Raw genomic sequence first — 21,449 nt, forward strand, 5'->3', positions numbered from 1 at the left:
TACTCTGAAACTGACACTTTCTAAGAGAGTTCGTTCTGAAACATTATTGACACTCTTAATTTACACAAAGTTCCGATTTGATTTGTGTTGTTTTTTTTCTCTTCTGTCAGGGCTCAACAGCGTTCAGCTGCTCAACTATAGTGTAACACTGCTCGGGACAGTTTTTTTAGTTGCCAAATATGGGACAATCGCGTATTTTACGGGAGGGTTGGGTACTCTTGACCCTATCTAGACCTCAGACGGAAATCAAATGAGGTTTAGTCATTTTCCCTAAAAAAACGGGACAAATTCTGTCCCGGGAGAGATTTTATTTTTCCCGGGACAGGCGGTGAAAAAAGAGAGCAATTCTAGAAAGAAACGGGACGGGTGGCAACCCTACTTTCTACACAGTTATGCCATAAAGTGCGACTATTTCCGCTGACGTCATCGCGCCGCGCCACAGCGCACGCACGGAGGCAGATATGTTGTTGTTGTCCTGAGCGGGTCCTGAGTTTGGCAAAACAAAACATGTCGGTGTTTCACGACGAGGTGGAGATCGAGGACTTTGAGTATGACGAGGACGAGGAGCTCTATTACTTCCCCTGTCCCTGCGGCGACAAGTTCGCCATCAGCAGGGTGAGCAGCGGAGTTAGCCGTTAGCTGCTAGCCAGGGAAGTTTCCACTTTTCAGGGGTGACACTCATCTTGTGTGTGTGTGTGTGTGTGTGTGTGTGTGTGTGTGTGTGTGTGCGTGTGTGTGTGTGCGTGTGTGTGCGTGCGTGCGTGTGTGTGCGTGTGTGTGTGTGTGTGTGTGTGTGCGCGCGCGCGCCTAGGAGGACCTGGAGAACGGGGAGGAGGTGGCCACGTGCCCCAGCTGCTCGCTCATCATCCGGGTCATCTACGACAAGGTGAAACCCCTCTCATCCCAATTTACACAAAAGCTGTGTCTGAATTTAGGGTCTGCATCCTGCGCGAAGGCTTGTCCCAATTCACTAAAATTTGAAGGACGCTCCAAATGCGCCCTACTTTTAGCCGTTTAAAAGGATGCACCGCTACTATATCCTATATACTATACTACTGTATATCCTTCTGTATCCCAGGATGCTTTGCGTGCTGCTGCTAAACATCCTGGGATCCTGGGAAGTAAGCTGAACTGGCGGAATCTAACGGCAAAGACACGACGTATAAATTTAAGTATTCAAATTTCACCTAAAATATTGAGTTTTTATCGAGGGGTTTTTACTTATTTGAACATCCAACGCCATGGTTGGATGGCGAACAAATGGTTAGCTTGATGCTATAAAAACGTCACTTCCGGGGTTGGCCAGCAGTAGGAAACGGCGCTGGCGCAACCAGGAAATACGCTGAAGGCTAGACCGTCCCATGTGGTTACCGGGGAGGCGGGGTTTGGGTTCGTCCTTCTCGGCCGGGTCCTTCGGAGGACCCGCCTTCCAACGGAGGACGCTTCCTTTGAAGGATGCAGACCTTGAATTTAGACACAGACCGGATGTGTCTGCAAATGCGTCAATGCGTGCGCGTAACCACGTGGAAACTGCTCCGTACGTGAGGATTGCAAAATCGCGGGACAACCCAGGTAGTTTTGCGTATAAAGGAAACAACAGTATCCTAACCCCAAAAAACTAATTTGGGGGTTAGTCATAGGTGTCAAACTCAGGCCTGCGGACCTAATTTGGCCTCGCAGTGTCATTGTATTTGGCCCGCTGCTTTTATACAGCACATTCAGTATACCGCTAAAGGCCCCAATGCAGTGAACGCGTTTTTGTCAAAGTACGGCCCCCGGGCCACATCTGGCCCGCTGCATGTTCCTGTCTGGCCCGCATGAGACCAGTCATAAAAAACGCGATCTACCGGTCAATCGTGAAGGTAGTTTGTGGCATGTGGCCCCTTGCAAAAAATAATTGCCCACCCCTGATTAAGAACATGAAGGCTATTAAAAATATTTATGCCATGCATACAAGACAACTGTGTTGCTTTTATTTTGAAAACCGTTTCGTTCGTACTACTTGTGAGCAATGAGGTGAGCAGCGACAAGTGATGCCAGCTCGGTTCCATTCGAGGCTCACGCCAAGAAAAGAAAAGTTGATAACGAGTGCCATGTTTTCAACAAGACACAGACTGCCAAGAACCTCTTTACAGAATACTGAAGGTAAAGCTGTGTGCTTAATTTGTGGTACACAAGTTGCTGCGTTCAATGATTGCAATTTGACTCGCCACGACATGAGCAAACATGAGGATGAATACAGAAGTCTGTCTGATGAAGCGCACATGCAAGAGTCTGATGCGTTGCTAACAAAACTGCAACTTGCTCACAAAATGGCCCAACACTGAGATGGAGATGGAGGGTTTATCAAGTAGGGCTTGTTGGACTCTGTTGCACTGATATGCCCAGAGAAAAGGGAGCATTTGCGACTGTGCCGCGCTCGGGACGTACTGTAACGAGGCGGGTCGAGGACATCGCTGGAAACTCTGGCTTTGGATGAGAGCTGCCATGTTCGTGACAAAGCCCAACAACACATCTTGTTGCGTGGTATAACTGCAGACTTTCACATCACGAAGGAGTTGGCAGCCATGGCATCAATGAAAGGGAGGGTACCAGTAGGAGTGACTTGTTGACACAGGTAAATGCATGTTTGGACAAGTTAGCACTGAAATGGGACAAGCTGGCAAGTTGTCTAAATCTGATTGGGGAGAACGCTGCTCCACAATTGTTTTTTTGCGTGCAGTGTGTTGGGCCCTTCATACTGCAAATCCCAGAATGCTCTGCTGGTATTTCGGCTGCGTCAATCGGGACAGGACGTTGATTGGAGGATATTACTGTCAGTTCTTCATTGGTTTATTTTAGTTATTGTATGTTTACTTGTATTATTAGACGTGGAAAAAGGTTCCTGTTGAATTTTAAATTGGAACGCTGCAAGTAAAAAAAAGATCCTACTTTATTTTCATGAGTTAGTTTTTTTAATTTTAAATTGAATTTTGCTTATGTGAAAAATAAAGTTATTGATTGTACAGTATTAAGCTTTGCTTGTTCCATATTCAGGTTGAAGCAAAACTTCAGAAGGTTCACTGTTCTACCTGGAGGAAGATTTTTCTAATGGCCCCAGCATCGTGGAGCCGTGGGTGTCTGGTGTGAACCAGAGGGCTGCTAGCGCACTATTGTCGTAGGCGCGCCTCTTTGCGGTGCTTCCGCGTCCAATGTGATGCCGGCCTGTGATCTGAGTTTTAGAACTCTGATTGGAATCGGAGAACTCCAATTGAGAACCCAGATAATGCGATTGGAATTTGAATTTCTCCGCCATGTATGAGCCTTAGCTGGAGTATAACTGGACAATGCCTGTGCACATGCACCACAGCCCTGTGGTAGCGCCTGCCCCTGGAACAAAAGCATTCAGGACACCATCTCCTTCCACGTGGTGCTCCTACAAGTTTGTGCATAGCTGAGGACACAATCGAGAACCTTTTTAGTTAATTTGTGTTCTCCAAAAAAAAGTTTGCAACGACACGGTGCTCTGTACAACTCGCCACTTCATACAGAAAAATGGCGCTTCTCACCTGGAGCGGGATTGGCGTCAGTAACTTCCTGGAGCCTCTGAACGTCGTCACAAGTCCACAAAGTCTCTCAAATGATCTGCGAATGATTCAGAAATGTGTTCAAAACATTACCGTTGTGTTTCTACCTCTATATATCAACACAATAAAAGGCGTCGTAGATACGTTTCATTGCCCTCACTGAAGCTCCATAGACTACAATTCCAAACCCTCTCCCACCGTCTGTTTTCCGAACCCGTATGCACCAAGAACGAAGGGTCCGGATCTCTCGACACGGGGACGGCACAAAGTGTAGAATCCAACACATGCTTTTGTTGTCTGCTGTTGTCTCACACACACACACACACACACACACACACACACACACACACACACACACACACACACACACACACACACACACACACACACACACACACAACATGTTGCTCGCCATTTCAACCAAAGTAAAGAAAACACGACGGCCGAGGGAAAGCAGTCGTCTCAGGCTATCAGCTAGCGCTCACTACACCAGTATATCCACTGTGGTAGATGTGGGCTTCGCCAGTAATATGTTGTGTATGTTTGTGAACTGACCAATCTGCTTATGGTGGCGCAGCACATCTGCAGCTGTTAGGTGAGGAAACTGGTTAAATTGAAGACCAGTGCGGACATTACACCGCGCTGAAAAGACTCATTCCGCCCCCTAGTGTGGGAGAGGTGGACGCCCCTGTCAGTAGTTCGATTTTCTCAGCTGCAAGTATACGGTGTATATATGTACACGTATACAGGGAGAGAAGTCCGATTCGTCAAGAAAACCGAACTATGACCTCAGTCCGATGGAGCTCTGCTTGTAGACTCAGTAACTGCTCCTTGCTGGAACGGGAAGTGATGAAACCTTCACATCAGTTGTTGTTGTTGTGTTGTTTGTTTGTTTTTTCACCGAGGTGTTTGTGTTGCAGGAGGCCTTCCTGTGTGGAGAAATCATTGAAGCGCCACCTGTTGACAACAAGCTGGAGGTCGTCCAATCGTGAAGACGTCCCTGAAGAACTGATCCGATTGATTTAAATGCTGTTGTTTAATATTTAAGCAGCCCCAGACTTTATATCTCACCCACTTTACCAAACAAAAAAAGAACCACATTATTTTATTGCACCATCCTTTCCTTTCGCATGCCTTTTTATTTCCTCCATCTTTTTTTTCACCAGCTGTGAAACTGAAATGGACTTTTGTAAATATTTTTATATTCAAAACTACAATTTACTGTTACTACCTGTAGCCACAAGGGAGCGCCGTGAGAGGGTTGCTAGGCGTATCTCTGTTTTGGGGTCTGACACAGCTCACAGCACATTGTCACAGTTGAGTTAGCAACAGCTGGTGTCGCTGTGCTGCGCTACGAGAACTTGCCCAAATATGCCGACACTCGAAACATGTAAGGACTTCCGCCGTCTCTGCTCCCACTTCCTGTGGCTACGCACAGAGGACAAGCGTGCATGGGTCTGTGACAGTTGTGGGGACAGCTGGGCCATCGCACTCTTTGCCCTCTGGGGGTCAGAGGTCAGATGGAAGTTGCTCAAGGTCCTTGTGCCCCCCCTGTTGGCAGGGAGGTGGTGGTACCAGCCACTTCAATACTTATTTATTGGGTGGTAAGAAATATAATTAATCACCTCTGACCTTAATTTGGTGATGTTGAACCCGTGGGTTTGATCTCCGGTCTTCCCAGAAGGGATGCATCGACTAATTGATGCAGCTTGCTAGCTGCAGTCACCTGTTAGCTAGGTCTTCTGCCCATTCCCAACCCCCTCCTCTGCGCCGCTACAGACTGTTGGAACCAGAAAGACTTCAGTGGTGGTTGGTATTTATTTGATCATTATTTTTAACTGCAGTATTTCAACGAACCACGTCACGTTTTTTTTGTTATTATTATTATTTTTTCCTCTTATGACGAAAAAGTAAACTACCACCTTTCGTTGTCTTCCAGCTGATTGTGTTCTCTAAATGCATCATTCGGTTAATAAAACACTTTCTTCCATCAATGAAAGAAATGATTTTGTGGGTGATGGATGTAAACAAAGATGTCTTAGAACTTCAGCTCACAGTTTTTAACGCTGGCTTGCAGTTAGCCATTCTTAACTATCTTCCTACTTTTTCCATTTTCCCTGAATTATAAACCTGAAAGTGAATATTTACGTTTTGTGTCTTCCAACTCAGTTTCTCATGATCACAATTATTTTTTTTAGCTGTAATATTTCAACGAAACACGTAACATGAAACTTACGTGAACGTAAAATGTGTTATTAGGTGAATCGAACGTGAGAATTGCGATTTGACTTCAAATGATGTGATTGCAAGTCAGTGGAGATGTTCCCTTTACTTCATCACATCCATTCTTAACTCTTTATCAAGCCCTTGATGAGCTTCGGCTGGTTGAGAACGATGACAAATAATTATAATGGGGTGTGTTAGATTGGAGAGAAGTCTAAAACATGCAGGACAGTAGATCTCCAGAAGCAGGGTTACATTGGCTTTTATTACACACACGTCATCAATTAGCTAAGACTGTGTCTCCCTCACCCAGCTGCACACTCTCTGGTTATAGGCATCCAAACATTTATAACATTGAAGGTCTTCAGCTGTATGGGCTTGGAGAAAAGACCAGATAGTTCACTCTATCTGAATATGATATTGAAAATAGAACTGCCGCCGGGTGATCTTTCATGAGGGGTCTAGTTAGTATGGATCTTCACCTCCTATTAACCACAATAATTCATTCTATCACTGTTCTCCCGCTGACCAAGTCCTTCTCTCTATATTTTTGCAGTTTCCACACGTTCCTCTTGGCTTTCCTGTAGTTTTGACATTTAAATTCCACCCAAAATGTACATTCAACGTGCTGTTCGTCTTATTGTTTTTATCTGAGGATCGCCAATATGGCCGCACAGCCGGGTAACTGGCAAAAATGTGACGTCGGTGAAAACACTCTATTCCTAATCAAATTTTTTTTTTCTTTTTTCCCATGTCTGCCGCGTCTCTATGTACACAGCAAATGACTGTCGTTGCTGCGCTAGCTTACTGTGGTCAAGCCAAGCAACAGTTTGACAAAAGCGGTCGAGCCAGCAAACCATCACTGTTTTGCCTGCTCTGTGTAAACCAGGTATCACGGTAATCAGTTCACACAATAAGGAAATAGAATGGATTCTTTCTGTATTTGGCTTCAGATGAATATTTTTTTGAAAATTCGTTGTTGTCAGTCCATTATTCCATGTCTGGCTGGTAGTACGCCACCCCAGGATGCCCCCCGCTCAATATCAGAAATTTCTGATATAGCTTTTCAAAAATAAAGCTCCTCCAAAAATGTGACTTTTGGACAGCGTCTTACATGATTTCAGATCAAAATTTTGTAATAATTCCTGTCAGTCTATCGTTATATTTCAGGCTGCTAGTTCCCCCATCAGCACCCCAGAAAGCCCCTCACTGAAGTTCAGAAAATGTTGTGGTAGCATTTCAGAATAAAGCTCCTCTCAAAAATGTCACTTGTTGGTTATGCTGTACACAATTCCAGATCCAAATTATGCAAAAATAAAAATAAATAAATAAATAAAAATCAATCAATCAATAGATAAAATAAAAATCTGCATTTTCAGTTTATAATTTTTAATTCAATTTTAGGCTGGTAGTGCTAGCTTGCAGGTAGCAACACTTAACCATCTTCCGACTTTTTCATTTTTGTCTTGATTATCAACCCGGAACTCTTACGTTTATAGATTACATACCACCGTCTGTTGTCATTCTTGCTGAATGTATTCTCTAAATGCGTTATTCGGTTAAAATACTTTTCAATAAAATAAAAAACATATTTTGTGGGTGATGGATGTAGTTGTCGAGATGTCCACGAGAGGGAACCAAAGGATCACCTACACAAAGCTAAACGCAGAAAGAATTACATATTGGCTCGACTTCCTCTTGTTGAAAAGAAAATATGTAGATTGATTTTCAAACATTTCTTGGTATGACAGCCTTTTTGGAATGATTTTGATCTTGTCAAATTTGTCGAAAATGTCTTTCCTGAACGGTGCCGTGTGTTGTGTAGTGTTGTGTAGTGTTGTGTTGTGTTCATGTCTGTGGCCAATGTCCACCAGTGCCACTGGTGGAAACAAGAGCTAAAGCTTCCTGTTACAGTGAATCTTCAAAAAGGCCGCAGGTGAGGCCAGAAGTCGTCATGGCAACAGCAATACAACCAGAGGATGTTGTTGCTTTGTGAGGACAGCAGGCACCAAGTGTCCAAGTACAGGTCAAAGGTCAGCCATGCAGCAGAGTTACACTCAGACCCTCTCAGGTTGGCGGGAGTTGCTGGAGTTTCTCTTCTTCAACGTTCCACCTCCTCCTTCACTGAGTCTCCTCTCTCCTCCCCCTTCACCTCATTCTCCTGCTTCTCCTCTTCTCTCCTCCTCCCTTTCCTCCTGTTCATCCTCCACTGAGTCTCCTGCTGCTGCTCCTCCTCCTCCTCTTCTTCAACATTCCACCTCCTCCTTCTCCACTGAGTCTCCTCTCTCCTCCTCCTCCTCTTCTTCAACGTTCCACCTCCTCCTTCACTGAGTCTCCTCTCTCCTCCCCCTTCACCTCATTCTCCTGCTTCTCCTCCTCTCTCCTCCTCCCTTTCCTCCTGTTCATCAACCACTGAGTCTCCTGCTGCTGCTCCTCCTCCTCCTCTTCTTCAACATTCCACCTCCTCCTTCTCCACTGAGTCTCCTCTCTCCTCCTCCACCTCCTCCACCTCCTCCTCCTGCTCCTCTTCCTCCTCTCACCTGCTCCTCCTCCCTTTTCCTCCTCCTCCTCCACTGAGTCTCATCCTCCCTCCTCCTTCTCCCGCTCCTCTTCCTCCTCCCCCGGTTCCTCCAAATCCTTCTCCTCCACTGTGTCTCCTTCCTCCTCCTCATCCTCCTCTCTCTCTCCTCCTCCTCCTCTTTTTTTCCCTCTTCTTTCTCTTGCTCCTCTTCCTCCCCCTTCTCCCTCTTCAGCTTCTCCTCCTCCAGGTCCCCGCTACGACACAGCGACGTTACAGACAGTAGGAGAAAAAAAGACGAGGAGCTCCATCATCTCCGCCCATTGTGTCGCAGTCCCAGTAGCTGCCAGAGGGGGCGGATCTGCTGCAGTGACTGTCCATGGTGCTGATGCTGAAAGACGTCTGACAGACTTCCTGCAGCATCAGTGGAGTAGCAGCAGCAACAGCAGCAGTAGTAGCAGCAGCAGCGCCTCCATCAGGAAGCTGCAGGCATTGGGCGGACTGACCAGCTGACACGTAGAATTACCCAGAATGCATTTGTTTGCCGCTCACTGGCTTACCAGGCTGACTACAGTCCCGCACACACACACACACACACACACCAGTAGCATTCCACACAGCGCCCTTCATCTGACTTCATCTCACTTTTTTCAAAAACTTCACTAAAAGTTGACGATGAAAAGACTCAAAATTACCATTTTCCATCTTTCAGCAACAGGATGCTTTTATTTTGAAGAGTTCATAGGAAGCAGAAGATAAAATTACAGTATGTTATGTATTATGTTTACACACACGTATGTATTACACACACACACACATATACACATATATATATATATATATATATATATGTATACATATATATATATATATATATATACATATAAATGTATATATATAAAATGCTATATATATATATATATATATATATATATATATATATATATATATATATATATATATATATATATATATATAAAATGCTGAAATTATTGACTTTTGTTTTTTTAATTGTGTTGCAGTGGAATCAGATTATACACACCTCACTCACTCTGAGTGGGTGTGTGTGTGGTGTGTGTCAGGCTGGTGGGCGGGGCCTGTGGTGGCAGAAGGCTCATTGTCTGTCTGTCTGAGGGAGGAGAGGGAGGAGAGGGAAGGAGGAAAGGGAGGGAGGAAGGGAGGGAGGGTCGAGAGACCAAGACAAAGACTTCAGCTGTGAAGGAGAGAGAGAGAGAGAGAGAGAGAGAGACAAAGCAGAGGAGGGAGGCCAAGCAATTCTGCTTTTTTCTTTCTTCACCGACCGTGGGGGGAGGGAGAGAGGGAGGATTAACGAGATCATCTGCAGCAACACACACACACACACACGCACACACCCGACGTCGCAGCATCAGCAGCAGCAGCAGTGACGACGGCAGCTAGGGCGAGAGACAAAGAGAGAGGGAGAGAGAGAAACAGGGGAGGAGGAGGGGCGATCGGAGGGACGGATGGACAGACGACTGACCAGTGCGTGATGGCCGACCACATGTTCCAGTGTGTGTGTGTGCGGCTGTAGGGTGTGTGTGTGTGTGTCGGTTGCCCGGTGTGCATGCTAGAGAGAGAGCGATGGGGAACGCGGAGAGCATGGAGAGCCAGCTGGCCGTCATCCGATCCAGAGCTGCACCCGTCCGCCTGCCGCTGCCTGACCCGGCCGAGCTGGAGGAGAGGTTCTCCATCGCCCTGGTGAGCACACACACACACATACACATGCACACACTCTCACACACATACACACCACAGAGACGCAAACACACACTCTAGAATACTAGCATGTGTGTTATTTCTGGTAGACTGTCGTGTGTGTGTGTGTGTGTGTGTGCGTGTGTGCGTGTGTGCGTGCGTGCGTGCGCGTACCTCTTGGTCCACACACACACACACACACACACTCTAGAATACTAATAACACACATGTTATTTCCAGTTGACTGTAAAGTGTGTGTGTGTGCGTGCGCATGTATGTGTGTGTGTGTCTGTGTGGACAAGCACAGACACACACACACTCACGCACATTGACTTTCTCCTCCTCGTCAAACAGACGGACATCACTTCAAAGGGCTAGCTGAATATTAGCATGCGAGCATGTTAGCCTGTTAGCGTGTCGCTGCTGCTGAGTTTGGTTTTCACCAGTGATTCTCAGAAGAAGAAGAAGAAGCACGTCGAGTGATGGAGGACTGCAGACCTGCTGGCAGCGTCTCTGGACCTTCTGAAACTCCTCATGAAGCTTCTCCTGCTGACTCTCCTCCTCTAAGAGCTCCGACTCAAGCTCTTCTTGAAACTACCATTGTTGAAGCTCCGCTTGCTGAAGCTCCTGCTGAAGCCCCTCATGAAACCCCTCTTGAACTCTTGAAGCTCCTGCTGCTGTAGCTCCTGCTGCAGCTTCTGTTGAAGCTTCTCCTGACGCTTCTTCAGAAACTCCTCGTGCTGAAGCTCCTCTTGAAGCTCCTCCTGCTGAAGCTCCTTGAGAAGTTATTCATTTAAACTCCTCTTGAAGCTCCTCCTGCTGAACCTCGATTATGTCGAGAGATTTTGTCCCTCAGTGGCCTGTTTCCAGGCAACCAGAAGGTGTTGAAGCTTCACCTCAAAATGCTAACATGCTAACCTGCTAACTTGGCAACAATCTGAACAAACAACACACATACACACACACACACACTGCAGGACTGTGAACTTCGACCTTTTTCTCTCAGAACTCCATGAACCTGCCTCCCGACAAGGTGCGCCTACTGCGCTCCTACGACAACGAGAAGAAGTGGGAGCTGATCTGTGACCAGGTGAGCCACAACTAAGCAACCTGTGCAGGAACCACCAAAACCGTTGTCTTTTACTTTGTCTGTGTGTAAATGTGTTGTGTTGTGTTGTGCTGTGCAGGAGCGCTTCCAGGTGAAAAACCCTCCGCACACCTACATCCAGAAGCTGAGAGGCTTCCTTGACCCGGCCGTCACCCGCAAGGTGTGCTGGAAAACGTAGTAGCCCCAGAGAGTTCGAACAGCCACTGACTTTTAACCTCTGACCTTTGACCTCTTTTTCTTTCTCTGCAGAAGTTCAGACGACGAGTTCAGGAGTCGACTCAGATGCTGCGAGAGCTGGAGATCTCACTTCGCACCAACCACATCGGGTAGCGATCATCTACAGGATCCTGGTCCTAGTCCTAACCCTGGTCCTGGTTGGTCCTGGTCCTGGTTGGCTCTGGTTGGCCCTGGCACAGGTCCTGTTCCAGGTTCTACTCCTGGTCCTGGTTGGCGCTGGTTCGCCTTTGCCCAGGTCCAGGTCCTGGTTGGCCCACAACCTGGTCCTGGACCTAGTCCTGGCCCTGATTGGTCCTGGTCCTGGACCTGGCCCAGGGCCTGGTCCTGGTCCTAGTCCTGGCTCTGGTTGACCTTGGTTGGTCCGATCCTGGTCCTGGTTAGCCCTGGTACAGGTCCCGTTCCTTGTTCTGATCCTGGTTGGCCCTGGTCCAGGTCCTGGCCCTGGTTGGCCCTGGACCTGGTTGGTCGTGGTCTTGGTTGGCCCTGGTTGGCCCTGGTTGGCCCTGGTCTAGGTTCTGGTCCTGGTCCTGGTTGGCCCTGGTCAGCTGTGGTCCATGTCCAGGTCTTGGTTGGCCCTGGGCCTGGTCCTGGTCCTAGTCCTGGCCCTGGTTGACCCTGGTTGGTTCAGGTCCAGGTCCTGGCCCTGGTTGGCCCTGGAACTGGTTTGTCCTGGTCCTGGCTGGCTCTGGTTGGCCATGGTACAGGTCCTATTCCAGGTTCTAGTCTTCGTCCGAGTCCTGGTCGTGGTCCAGGTCCTGATTAGCCCAAGTTTTGGCCCTGGCCCTGGTCCACTCTCAGACTGCTCACTGTTCTCCTGCTGCAGGTGGGTCAGAGAGTTCCTGAACGAGGAGAACCGAGGTCTAGATGTCCTGGTGGAGTACTTGTCCTTCGCCCAGTATGCTGTCACGTGAGTTAACAGCCCAGGCCAATGATCAGAACACCGCCGGTCTGGACCGGCTTTTCTGACAGTTTTCCGCTGTGTCTCCTGGTGCAGGTTTGACGGCGAGCAGCCAGAGGGCACCGGTGAGTCCTCGTCCCTGGACTCCCCCTGGAGTCGCTCCATCGAGGATCTGCATGGTGACTGCAGCCTTCCCTCGCCCTCCTCCTCTGCCCCCAGGGCCGCCAGGCACTCCATCAGGTAGGGGGTCACCTGGTATAGCCAGGTGCAGCCAGGTGCGGTCACGTGACCGGCTTCCTTTCCTCTGATTGGTGGTTGGTCCCGCAGCTCTGCCCTGGTAACTCGCTCCAACACACTGCCCAGTCGGCGGACACTCAAGAACTCCAGACTTGTCTGCAAGAAGGACGACGTCCACGTCTGTGTCATGTGCCTGCGAGCTGTCATGAACTACCAGGTGAGACTCACTGGCTCATCGACTCACTGACTCAGGGACTCTTTTCAAACATGCCACAGTGAAAGAAAACTGAGTTAATCTGAGTTAAGTATTAAAACTGAAGCACCGCTGGGTCACATGATGAATCACGTGATGAATCACATGCTGAGTCACATGATGAGTCACATTATCACCATGATCACTCACATGATGATCAAGACCTTCGCTGGAGTTGTTCCACCAGCAGCCCTGTCAGGAACCAGGAGAACAAACAGCCACCACAATGTCTCATGAAGAAACTAGAACATCTTCTTCTACGTTATCATCATCATCATAATCATCATCATCATCATCATCTGGTTCTCCTCCTCTTCCTCAGTATGGGTTCAACATGGTGATGTCACACCCTCATGCCGTCAACGAGATTGCCCTCAGCCTCAACAACAGGAACCCACGGTAGGTTGCAGAGCAGAAGGTACTGTCCTGAGGAGGTCCCCTTGGAGAAGCTCAACTTCTCTTCTTCCTCCTCTTCTTCTTCTTCTTCTTCTTCTTCTTCTTCTTCTTCTTCTTCTTCTTCTCCTTCTTCTTCTTCTTCTTCCTATAGGACGAAGGCTCTGGTGCTGGAGCTGTTGGCGGCCGTGTGTCTGGTCCGAGGAGGACATGAGATCATCTTGTCTGCCTTCGACAACTTCAAAACAGTAAACATCTCACAACATGTTTGGAGGAAAACTGATGGACATCGTTCAGCTGTCTGAATGATTGATTGATTGATTGATTGGTTGTTTGACTGATGGACTGACTGACTGACTTGTCTTCGCTAGGTCTGCACAGAGTCGATGCGCTTTGAGAAGCTGATGGAACATTTTAAGAATGAAGACGACAACATTGACTTTTTGGTGAGTTTTACAGATGATTCTGACATGATGAGTGAGTGATTCAGTTTAGCTCAGGGTGACACTGACTATGTGTGTGTGTGTGTGTGTGTGTGTGTGTGTGTGTGTGTGTGTGTGTGTGTGTGTGTGCGTGTGTGCGTGTGTGTGTGTGGTCAGGTGGCCTGCATGCAGTTCATCAACATTGTGGTCCACTCTGTGGAGGACATGAACTTCAGAGTCCACCTGCAGTATGACTTCACCAAACTCAACCTGGATGAACATCTGGAGGTCGGTGGTTACGTGACTTCCTGTCCACTGGTGTCTACTAGGATCTGTTCAGCCAATCAGAGGCGGGCTAAACTCTGGTAGACTCTTTTAGCATCTGGCTAAAGCCCTACAGTCCCGTAGTGTCTGGTAGTAGTGGAATTGATTCTGGTTCTACTGAATCTGTTGGAACCTTCAAGAAGGTGGATAGAACCCAATGACTTCTAGAACCTGTTTGTCTGTCGGTCTGTCTGACCTTAGAGGCTGAAGCACACGGAGAGTGACAGGCTCCAGGTTCAGATCCAGGCCTACCTGGACAACGTCTTCGACGTGGGGACGCTGCTGGAGGACGCAGAGACCAAGACAGCTGCCTTGGAACGGGTGGAGGAGATGGAGGAGAGCCTGTCGACGGTGAGGGGGGTGAAGCCAAGGAGACCTCCTGCAGGGAGGGGAACATGAACAAGGCGGAGCCACGATGGCGGCTAATGATGACGAGCGTCTGTCTCCGTCCACAGATGACTGAGCGTGTGCTGGACGTGGAGAACGAAGCCATGCTAAAGATCGTGGAGCTGGAGAAGCAGCTGATGCAAACCAACAAGGAGCTGGATCACATTCGGGTGAGAGTCAGTGGGTCAGTGAGTGGGTCAGTGAGTCAGTCAGTATGTCAGTGAGTCAGTCAGTATGTCAGTGAGTTGGTTAGTGGGTCATTTAGTCGGTCAGTAATTTGTCAGTGGGTCAGTGAGGCTGTCAGTAAGTCAGTTAGTGAGCCGATGAGTCGGTCAGTGATTGAGTCAATCAGTCAGTGGGTCACTGAGTCAGTGAGTAAGTTAATGAGCCAATAAGTAAGTCAGTCAAGGGTTAGTGAGTCAGTCAGCGAGTCAGTTAATTAGTTGGTCAGTGAGTCAGTCAGGGGTCAGTGAGTCAGTGAGTCAGTGAGTCAATGTGCTGCTGTTTCTACCTGCTACCTGTGCAGGACGTGTACACCAGCGCCAACTCCCAGGTCCACACCTTGAGGAGGATGGTCCGGGAGAAGGACCAGACCATCCGGCGGCAGAGTCGCCTGGAGCGCCAGGCCCAGGAGGCCCAGCAGGCCGGAGGTCCAGGAGCTCCGCAGCCTCAGAGAGGGGAGGGGGACGGGGGCGTGGCAGACTCCGCCTCTCCATCGCCTCCACCCTGTGCTAACCTGTCCCCCAGGTGAGTCATAGCAGACAATGGAAAGAAATGGTCTAGGTCAAAATTTGAATTGAACTGAAACAGCAGTTGGTCCAGGAAGCCTCAGCAGAATTTAAAGTTAGACAATCCCAGTGATTGTCACATCTCGAAAGATGCAAAATTTGTCCTCAGTAGAACCTCAGTAGAACCTCAGTAAAACCTCAGCAGAACCTCACAAGATCCACAGCAGAACCTCAGTAGAACCTCAGCAGAACCTCAGCAGAACCTCAGAACCAACGCTGAACCTCAGTAGATCCTCAGCAGAACCAGCTTGTGGTTCTGAGCTGCAGACTCAACTCGTCCTAGACTCACTCATCTCTTCTGCCTTGTGATTGGTTGCCGCACAGCCCGGAGACAGTGAGCTACCACAGCATGGCAGCTGGGGGTAGCGGTGCTCCAGGGATTCCTGCACCTCCTCCTCCACCTCCTCCTCCTCCACCCATGCTGGAATGCAGTGAGTCGCAGCGCTACCTTCAGGTCACAGGCTGACTGACGTTGACTCAGGCACTCTCAGTCTTCATCTGCTCCTTCTCTGTCTCTAGTGGTTAACAGCTCCTACGCGGCCGCTCCTCCTCCGTCTCCTGCTCCTCCTCCCCCGCCTCCTCCCCCTCCACCCCCCTGTCGGACCAGCGAGCTGTCGTCGTCGCTGCCCATGCCCCCCCCTCCTCCTCCCGTGGCCCCGCCCCTCCCGGGGTCAGGGGGGTCACCCACAGTCATCTTCAATTCGGGACTCGCAGGTGAGTGTCGCACGTGTCCCCCAGGAGGGGGCGCTGTTCGTCTCGTCCAATCAGCAGCAAGGAGTCTTAACAGCTGACCAATCATGTTGTTGATGTGTCTCCCCTGCTGACAGAGGGTCCCCTCAAGCTCTTCTGTAAGATCCCCCACACACACACACACACTCACACACTCACTCATATACACACACACCAACACTCACACACACACTTGCACACACACACACCCACACAAACACTCACAAACACGCACTCGCTCGCACACACCCAGACACACCCACACACACAAACACACAAACACTCACTTAGACACTGCAGTACATCAGAGTTTCCTCTCAGCAATGTCCAATCTGTCTGCCTGCTCACCTGCTGCTGGCTCCTCCCCCTGGCCCTGCCCCCTGAAGCTGTCAAGATCAAGAAGCCCATCCAGACCAAGTTTCGGTTGCCGGTGCTGAACTGGGTGGCGCTGAAGCCCAGCCAGATCAATGGCACCGTCTTCAACGACGTGGACGACGAGGCCATCCTACAGGTGGGTGCAGGCTAAGAGCGCGACCAGCAGGGGGCAGACGTACCGACCACCGGGTGTCTGAGAGTGCCTGGTGTCTCCTGCAGGATCTGGATGTGGAGGGCTTCGAGGAGCTGTTCAAGACCAAGGCCCAGGGTCCGGCCGTGGACCTGACCCTCGCCCGGCAGAAGCACCCTCAGAAGGCGGTGTCCAAGGTGTCTCTGCTGGAGGCCAACCGTGCAAAGAACCTGGCCATCACTCTGAGGAAGGCCGGCCAGGGGTCAGAGGTCATCTGCCGTGCCATTCACATGTAAGTTCACCTCTGTGGGCCTAGCTGGGGCAGCAGCAGCAAACTGACTCAGACCATGTTGTTGTCCCGATACACAACATCACAACCTTCACACAGCATCACACAATATTACAACCATCATAACCATAACCTAGCCCTATCTGACTAGTGCAGGCATTGGCAGACTACGGCCCGGGGGCCATATGCGGCCCATTAAAGCTTTTTAATTCGGCCTGCCAAACTTTCCATCAGTCAACCAACCAATCAATCAATCAAGAAATTATATTAATAGTAAGTCATGAAATAGCTGCATTTCATCAATGTTTTCAGTGTTTTAAGAGTCATTTCAGTAAAGAGCTAAATACCAAGAGCCTTCAAAGACACTGATTTTGTTGGGACTTTACTTTGGTTAATTTTCAATTGACATTAAAGCACATGTTTTCTACACATCCCATAATAGATTTTTTTCCACCTATGAGGTGGGTCACCAAAACATTCTATCCATCTGCTCCTGCTCCGTCCCGTGTCACATTCGTCCCATTCCTTGTCGTGAACGGTGGTGGTTCTCCTCAGGTTCGACCTGCGGACACTGCGTGTGGACTTTGTGGAGTGCCTGATGCGCTTCCTGCCCACCGAGGCAGAGATGAAGATGCTGCGGCAGTACGAGCGCGACAGGAAGCCACTGGAGAAGCTGAGCGACGAGGACCGATTCATGATGCAGTTCAGCCGCATCGAGCGCCTCAACCAGCGCATGAACATCATGACCTTCATGGGCAACTTCAGCGACAACGTCCAGATGTTGACCCCGGTGAGGCGGTGGTGGTGGTGGTCATAGGGCAGTGATCCTCACTATTTTTTTCACAGGAGCCACATTGGCAGAGCAAAGTTAAAGGGAGAGCCACTTTCATGACTATATACCGAGTCACCCACACAGATGAGCATTTCCACATATACATTGGTGACCCCAAAAAAAGAGAAACAACACAACCAATACATTTTCAATTAAGACCATATTTATTAGACCAATTTAGACTATATTCATATTAATATTTATTCCTATAAGAATTGCGTCCTTGTTGTCAAAGTCTGTGAACAATACTCCAAAAAGCAGTCTAACCAATTCTGAGTCTGAGGATGTTTTTTTTTTTTGCCCATGCCAAAATCCCCGCAATCTAAAAAGAAGACTCTGTCAAATGCTCTGTAGTATAGGTTGTCCTGTGAATAAGATTTTGCTGCTCACAAAGTGAAGCAGTAAGCTATGCCTTTTTCTTTCTCAGTTCGCTGCCAGGCGGAAAACCTTAATTGACTTTTGGATGCACCATTTTGAAGTGGTGCTCCATGTTGCTACGTTTGAAACAGGCGTGGGTTTTGCCATGAAGAACAAATAAGAGTTCGCCTGTCCATTTCTCTTGAAATTTCCTGTGCTCATCTTGTATGCCTCATTCTTAATAACATCGGTTTGCCTGCTTGTTCCCTGTCTAGTGTCTTCATGTTGATTTTCATTTCCTTCAGCCTCTTTATCTTCATTATTCATTATGTCTGGTTGTTGTCTTTTCTAATTAGAAATCAAACAGTTTTGCATGTCACGCTGTCCACCCTAGCTATCACGACCTGCAAACGCGCACTGCGGTCAAGTGAGCCGGAGTTGCAAACAATGCCGTAAACATGCTGCATTGCCAGGTTCGACAGACATAAATTGAGGTGAAAGGAGGAATACAATGTGGATGTTTGTGTTTTTGTCATGTAGTATTCATTGAATGTTTATGTAGCACATTTTTAAAACGTATTGGCTGTGTTATATTTTGTCATTAAGTACCATGCGAGCCACCGATTAAAGCTTGACGAGCCGCGCAATGTGTAACCGTGTCATGGGTTAAGGGCCGTTCTTCAACGCTGTCTTGTTTCCTCCAGCAACTGCATGCCATGATCGCCGCCTCGGTTTCCATCAAGTCGTCGCAGAAGCTCAAGAAGATCCTTGAGGTCAGTGTGGTCTTCTTTCACTGGTTCAGGACCAGCTGGTCAAGGATCACCTGGTCCTCAGCTGGTCCAAGGTCAGCTGGTTCAGGATCAGCAGGACGAGGGTCAGCTGGTCCAGTCACTGAGGACCCCCTGCCTGCAGGAGGACCAGGTGGTTGGTCTAAGATGTTCACGCTACTCCATCACAAAGTTTCACCTGCTGCTGTTGTGGTTCTAGATCATCTTGGCTCTGGGGAACTACATGAACAGCAGCAAGAGGGGGGCAGTGTATGGCTTCAAGCTGCAGAGCCTGGACTTGGTGACACACACACGCACACACACACACACACACACACACACACAATCAATGACCATTAACATATCTAAATTGTCTCCCGACTTCTGGAGTGATGAGGAGGAGGTGTGACACTAGTGTGCGTGTGTGTGTGTGCAGCTGCTGGACACCAAGTCAACAGACAGGAGCCAGACGTTGCTCCACTACATTGCCAATGTGGTGAGAGAAAAGTATCCGGCTGCGTCTCCCTTCTACAATGAGCTGCACTACGTGGACAAGGCGGCTGCAGGTGAGGAGTCCACCAACCAGAGGGCAGCCAGCCAACCTCCTAACCCTGACCAGCCCCTTCTCCTGCTCCTCCTCCTCATCCATCCTACTCCTCTTCCTCCTCCTCCATCCTGCTCCTCCTCCTTCTCCTTTACCTCCTCCATCCTGCTCTTGGTCCTCTTCCTCCTTCTCCTTTTCTTACTCTTTCTCTTCCTCCCTATTCCTCTCCTCCAAATCCTCCTCCCCTACCTTCCCTTCTGCTCCTCCTCTTCATTCCTCCTTCTGCTCCTAAACCCTCCTCTTCTTCCACCTCTACTACCTCCTCCCCCTTCCTTCTCCTCCTCTTACTCCTTACCCTCCTGCCCTCCCGCTCCTCACCCTTCCTGCCTCCCCCTCTTCTCTGCCCCCCCAGTGAGCCTGGAGAACGTGCTGAGTGATGTTAAGGAGATCCAGAGGGGTATGGAGCTGACGTGGAGGGAGTTCAGTGTGCAGCACAACGCTACGCTGAAGGACTTCATCAGCAGGAACGAATCTCGGCTGGGCAAGCTGCAGGAGGACGCCCGCATCGCCCAGGTGCCCCTGAACGCCTCGTCGCCTCCTCCGGTGGTGCACAGGTGAGTGGCGGTGGGCACTGGGATTTTGACAGTGGTCTTTTAACTCACCCACAGGATGCTTTCGAGGACGTGGTCAAGTTCTTTGGCGAGAGTTCCAAGACCATGCCGCCCTCCGTGTTCTTCCCAATTTTCGTCCGCTTCATCAAGGCCTTCAGGGTGGGTATGACTCCGCTCCCTGCCGGGAGCCAGGGAACCCGGATTGACCTCTGTGTGCACGTGTGCGTATGCATGTGCGTGTGTGTGTGGACTTCCCCCTCCTCCTCCTCCTCTCCCTTCTCCTCCTCTTGCAACTCCTCCACATATTCCTCCACCTCCTTCTCCTTCTCTTCACCTTCCCACTCCTATGTGTGTGTGTGTGTGTGTGTGCGCGCGTGTGCATGCGTGCGTGTGTGTGAGCAGCTGGCTGAGGAGGAGAATGAGCAGAGGCGGCGGCAGGAGCAGATGTTGCTGGAGAAACTGGAGCAGCAGGAGCAGCAGGAGGAGGAGGAGGAGACCAAGGTGAGTGCGTGACCTCTGACCTTTCCCTCCCTGTCCAAATCTAGCCACTGACCCCCCCTCTTCCTCCTCCTCTTGCTCCTCCTTCTACTCCTCCCTGTCCCCTTCCTCCTCCTTCCCCTTCCCTCCTCTATCCCTCCTCCAACCACCTCCCTTCTCCTTATCTTCCCCATATCCTCTCCCTCCTTCTCCTCTTACTCCCTTTCCCCAGTCCCCCTCACACCGGGGGAGGCGCCAGCAGCAAGAGCTGATCACGGAGCTGCGGCGGCGGCAGGGGAAGGACAGCCGCCACGTGTACGAGGGCAAGGACGGTGCCATCGAGGACATCATCACAGGTGACTGGGGGTGGGGAGGGTGGGGGAGTCATGTGACCACATCCACGCAGGTGTCATGTGACCACATCCACAACCTGACCTGACCTCCTCCTGTGCCCCTCCGACAGCCCTGAAGACCGTCCCCTTCACGGCCCGCTCAGCCAAACGCAGCTCCCGCTTCTTCTGTGACCCCACCCACCCCGATGAGCACTATTGAGGCCCCGCCCACCCCGAGAAGCACTACTGAGGCCACGCCAACCGCTGAGACCACACTCACTTCAAATCACTGGGACCAATTAGCACTTTGAACTGTTATGAGCCGTCGTGCGTCAACGGGGAGGGTCTTGACTTAACCTTTTACCCTTGACCTTCTCTTGCTTGTGTTTTTTCCCGATGTTTGATGTCCCCCGCCCTGAGCTGAGCTACATGCTAATGCGGGATCGAAGCTAACGGCTGAAGGCGAACAATCTCATGAGGCACAATCAATCCTTTCACACCAAAAACTGAAAACGGAAAAAAAAAAATCCTGCTCTTTTGTTTTGAGTGTGTGAAAGCCCTCTCCCCCCAAAAAAATACTTAAAAATGAACTTCCAGCAACAAAGAAAGAAGCAGCAGAATGAGGTTGTGAGAGTGTCACAGGCAGCAGCGGCTCCCCTTGCCGGACACCTCAGCCTCTCAACACGGAACATCTTCATCCTCCAGTCACTCTAGGGTTGTGTCTCAATTCAGGATTTGCTTTAAAAGCCTGCATTCGAATGCCAGTTACATCATAACACTGCGCAAAGGCCTGTCCCAATTCACTAAAATTTGAAGGATGCTTCAAATCCGCTCTTCAAATGTGTCCTCCTTTTAGCCGATTCGGAGGATGCACCGCTACTATCCTCCGCGGCCTCCTGTATACCCGGATGCTTTGCGTGCTGCTGCAAAGCACCG

At 49.5% G+C, this 21,449-nt stretch overlaps 2 protein-coding genes across 2 annotated transcripts; both read left to right on the plus strand.

The window, feature by feature from the left end:
- Window positions 1-396: 396 nt before the first annotated feature.
- On the plus strand, window positions 397-6,884 carry dph3 (diphthamide biosynthesis 3). The gene is made up of 3 exons (XM_076042036.1): window positions 397-615; window positions 812-886; window positions 4,487-6,884. Exons 1-3 carry the CDS (start codon window positions 508-510, stop codon window positions 4,556-4,558), a joined length of 255 nt encoding a protein of 84 aa, XP_075898151.1. The 5' UTR covers window positions 397-507; the 3' UTR covers window positions 4,559-6,884.
- A 2,667-nt stretch (window positions 6,885-9,551) lies between these two features.
- fmnl2b (formin-like 2b) lies at window positions 9,552-20,789 on the plus strand. The gene is made up of 28 exons (XM_076041635.1): window positions 9,552-10,026; window positions 11,030-11,113; window positions 11,211-11,291; window positions 11,381-11,457; window positions 12,192-12,275; window positions 12,363-12,506; window positions 12,594-12,720; window positions 13,079-13,155; window positions 13,304-13,397; window positions 13,521-13,595; window positions 13,749-13,859; window positions 14,097-14,246; window positions 14,351-14,452; window positions 14,809-15,029; window positions 15,395-15,501; window positions 15,590-15,784; window positions 15,898-15,918; window positions 16,186-16,310; window positions 16,394-16,596; window positions 17,149-17,383; window positions 18,487-18,555; window positions 18,770-18,850; window positions 18,986-19,115; window positions 19,506-19,666; window positions 19,762-19,863; window positions 20,107-20,205; window positions 20,414-20,537; window positions 20,645-20,789. Exons 1-28 carry the CDS (start codon window positions 9,910-9,912, stop codon window positions 20,731-20,733), a joined length of 3,285 nt encoding a protein of 1,094 aa, XP_075897750.1. The 5' UTR covers window positions 9,552-9,909; the 3' UTR covers window positions 20,734-20,789.
- The last annotated feature ends 660 nt before the right edge of the window (window positions 20,790-21,449 follow it).

This window comes from Nelusetta ayraudi, unplaced genomic scaffold (assembly GCF_046127955.1).
Source record: "Nelusetta ayraudi isolate G7.1 ecotype Tasmania unplaced genomic scaffold, CSIRO-AGI_Nayr_v1 ptg000004l, whole genome shotgun sequence".
Taxonomy (NCBI): Eukaryota; Metazoa; Chordata; class Actinopteri; order Tetraodontiformes; family Monacanthidae; genus Nelusetta; species Nelusetta ayraudi.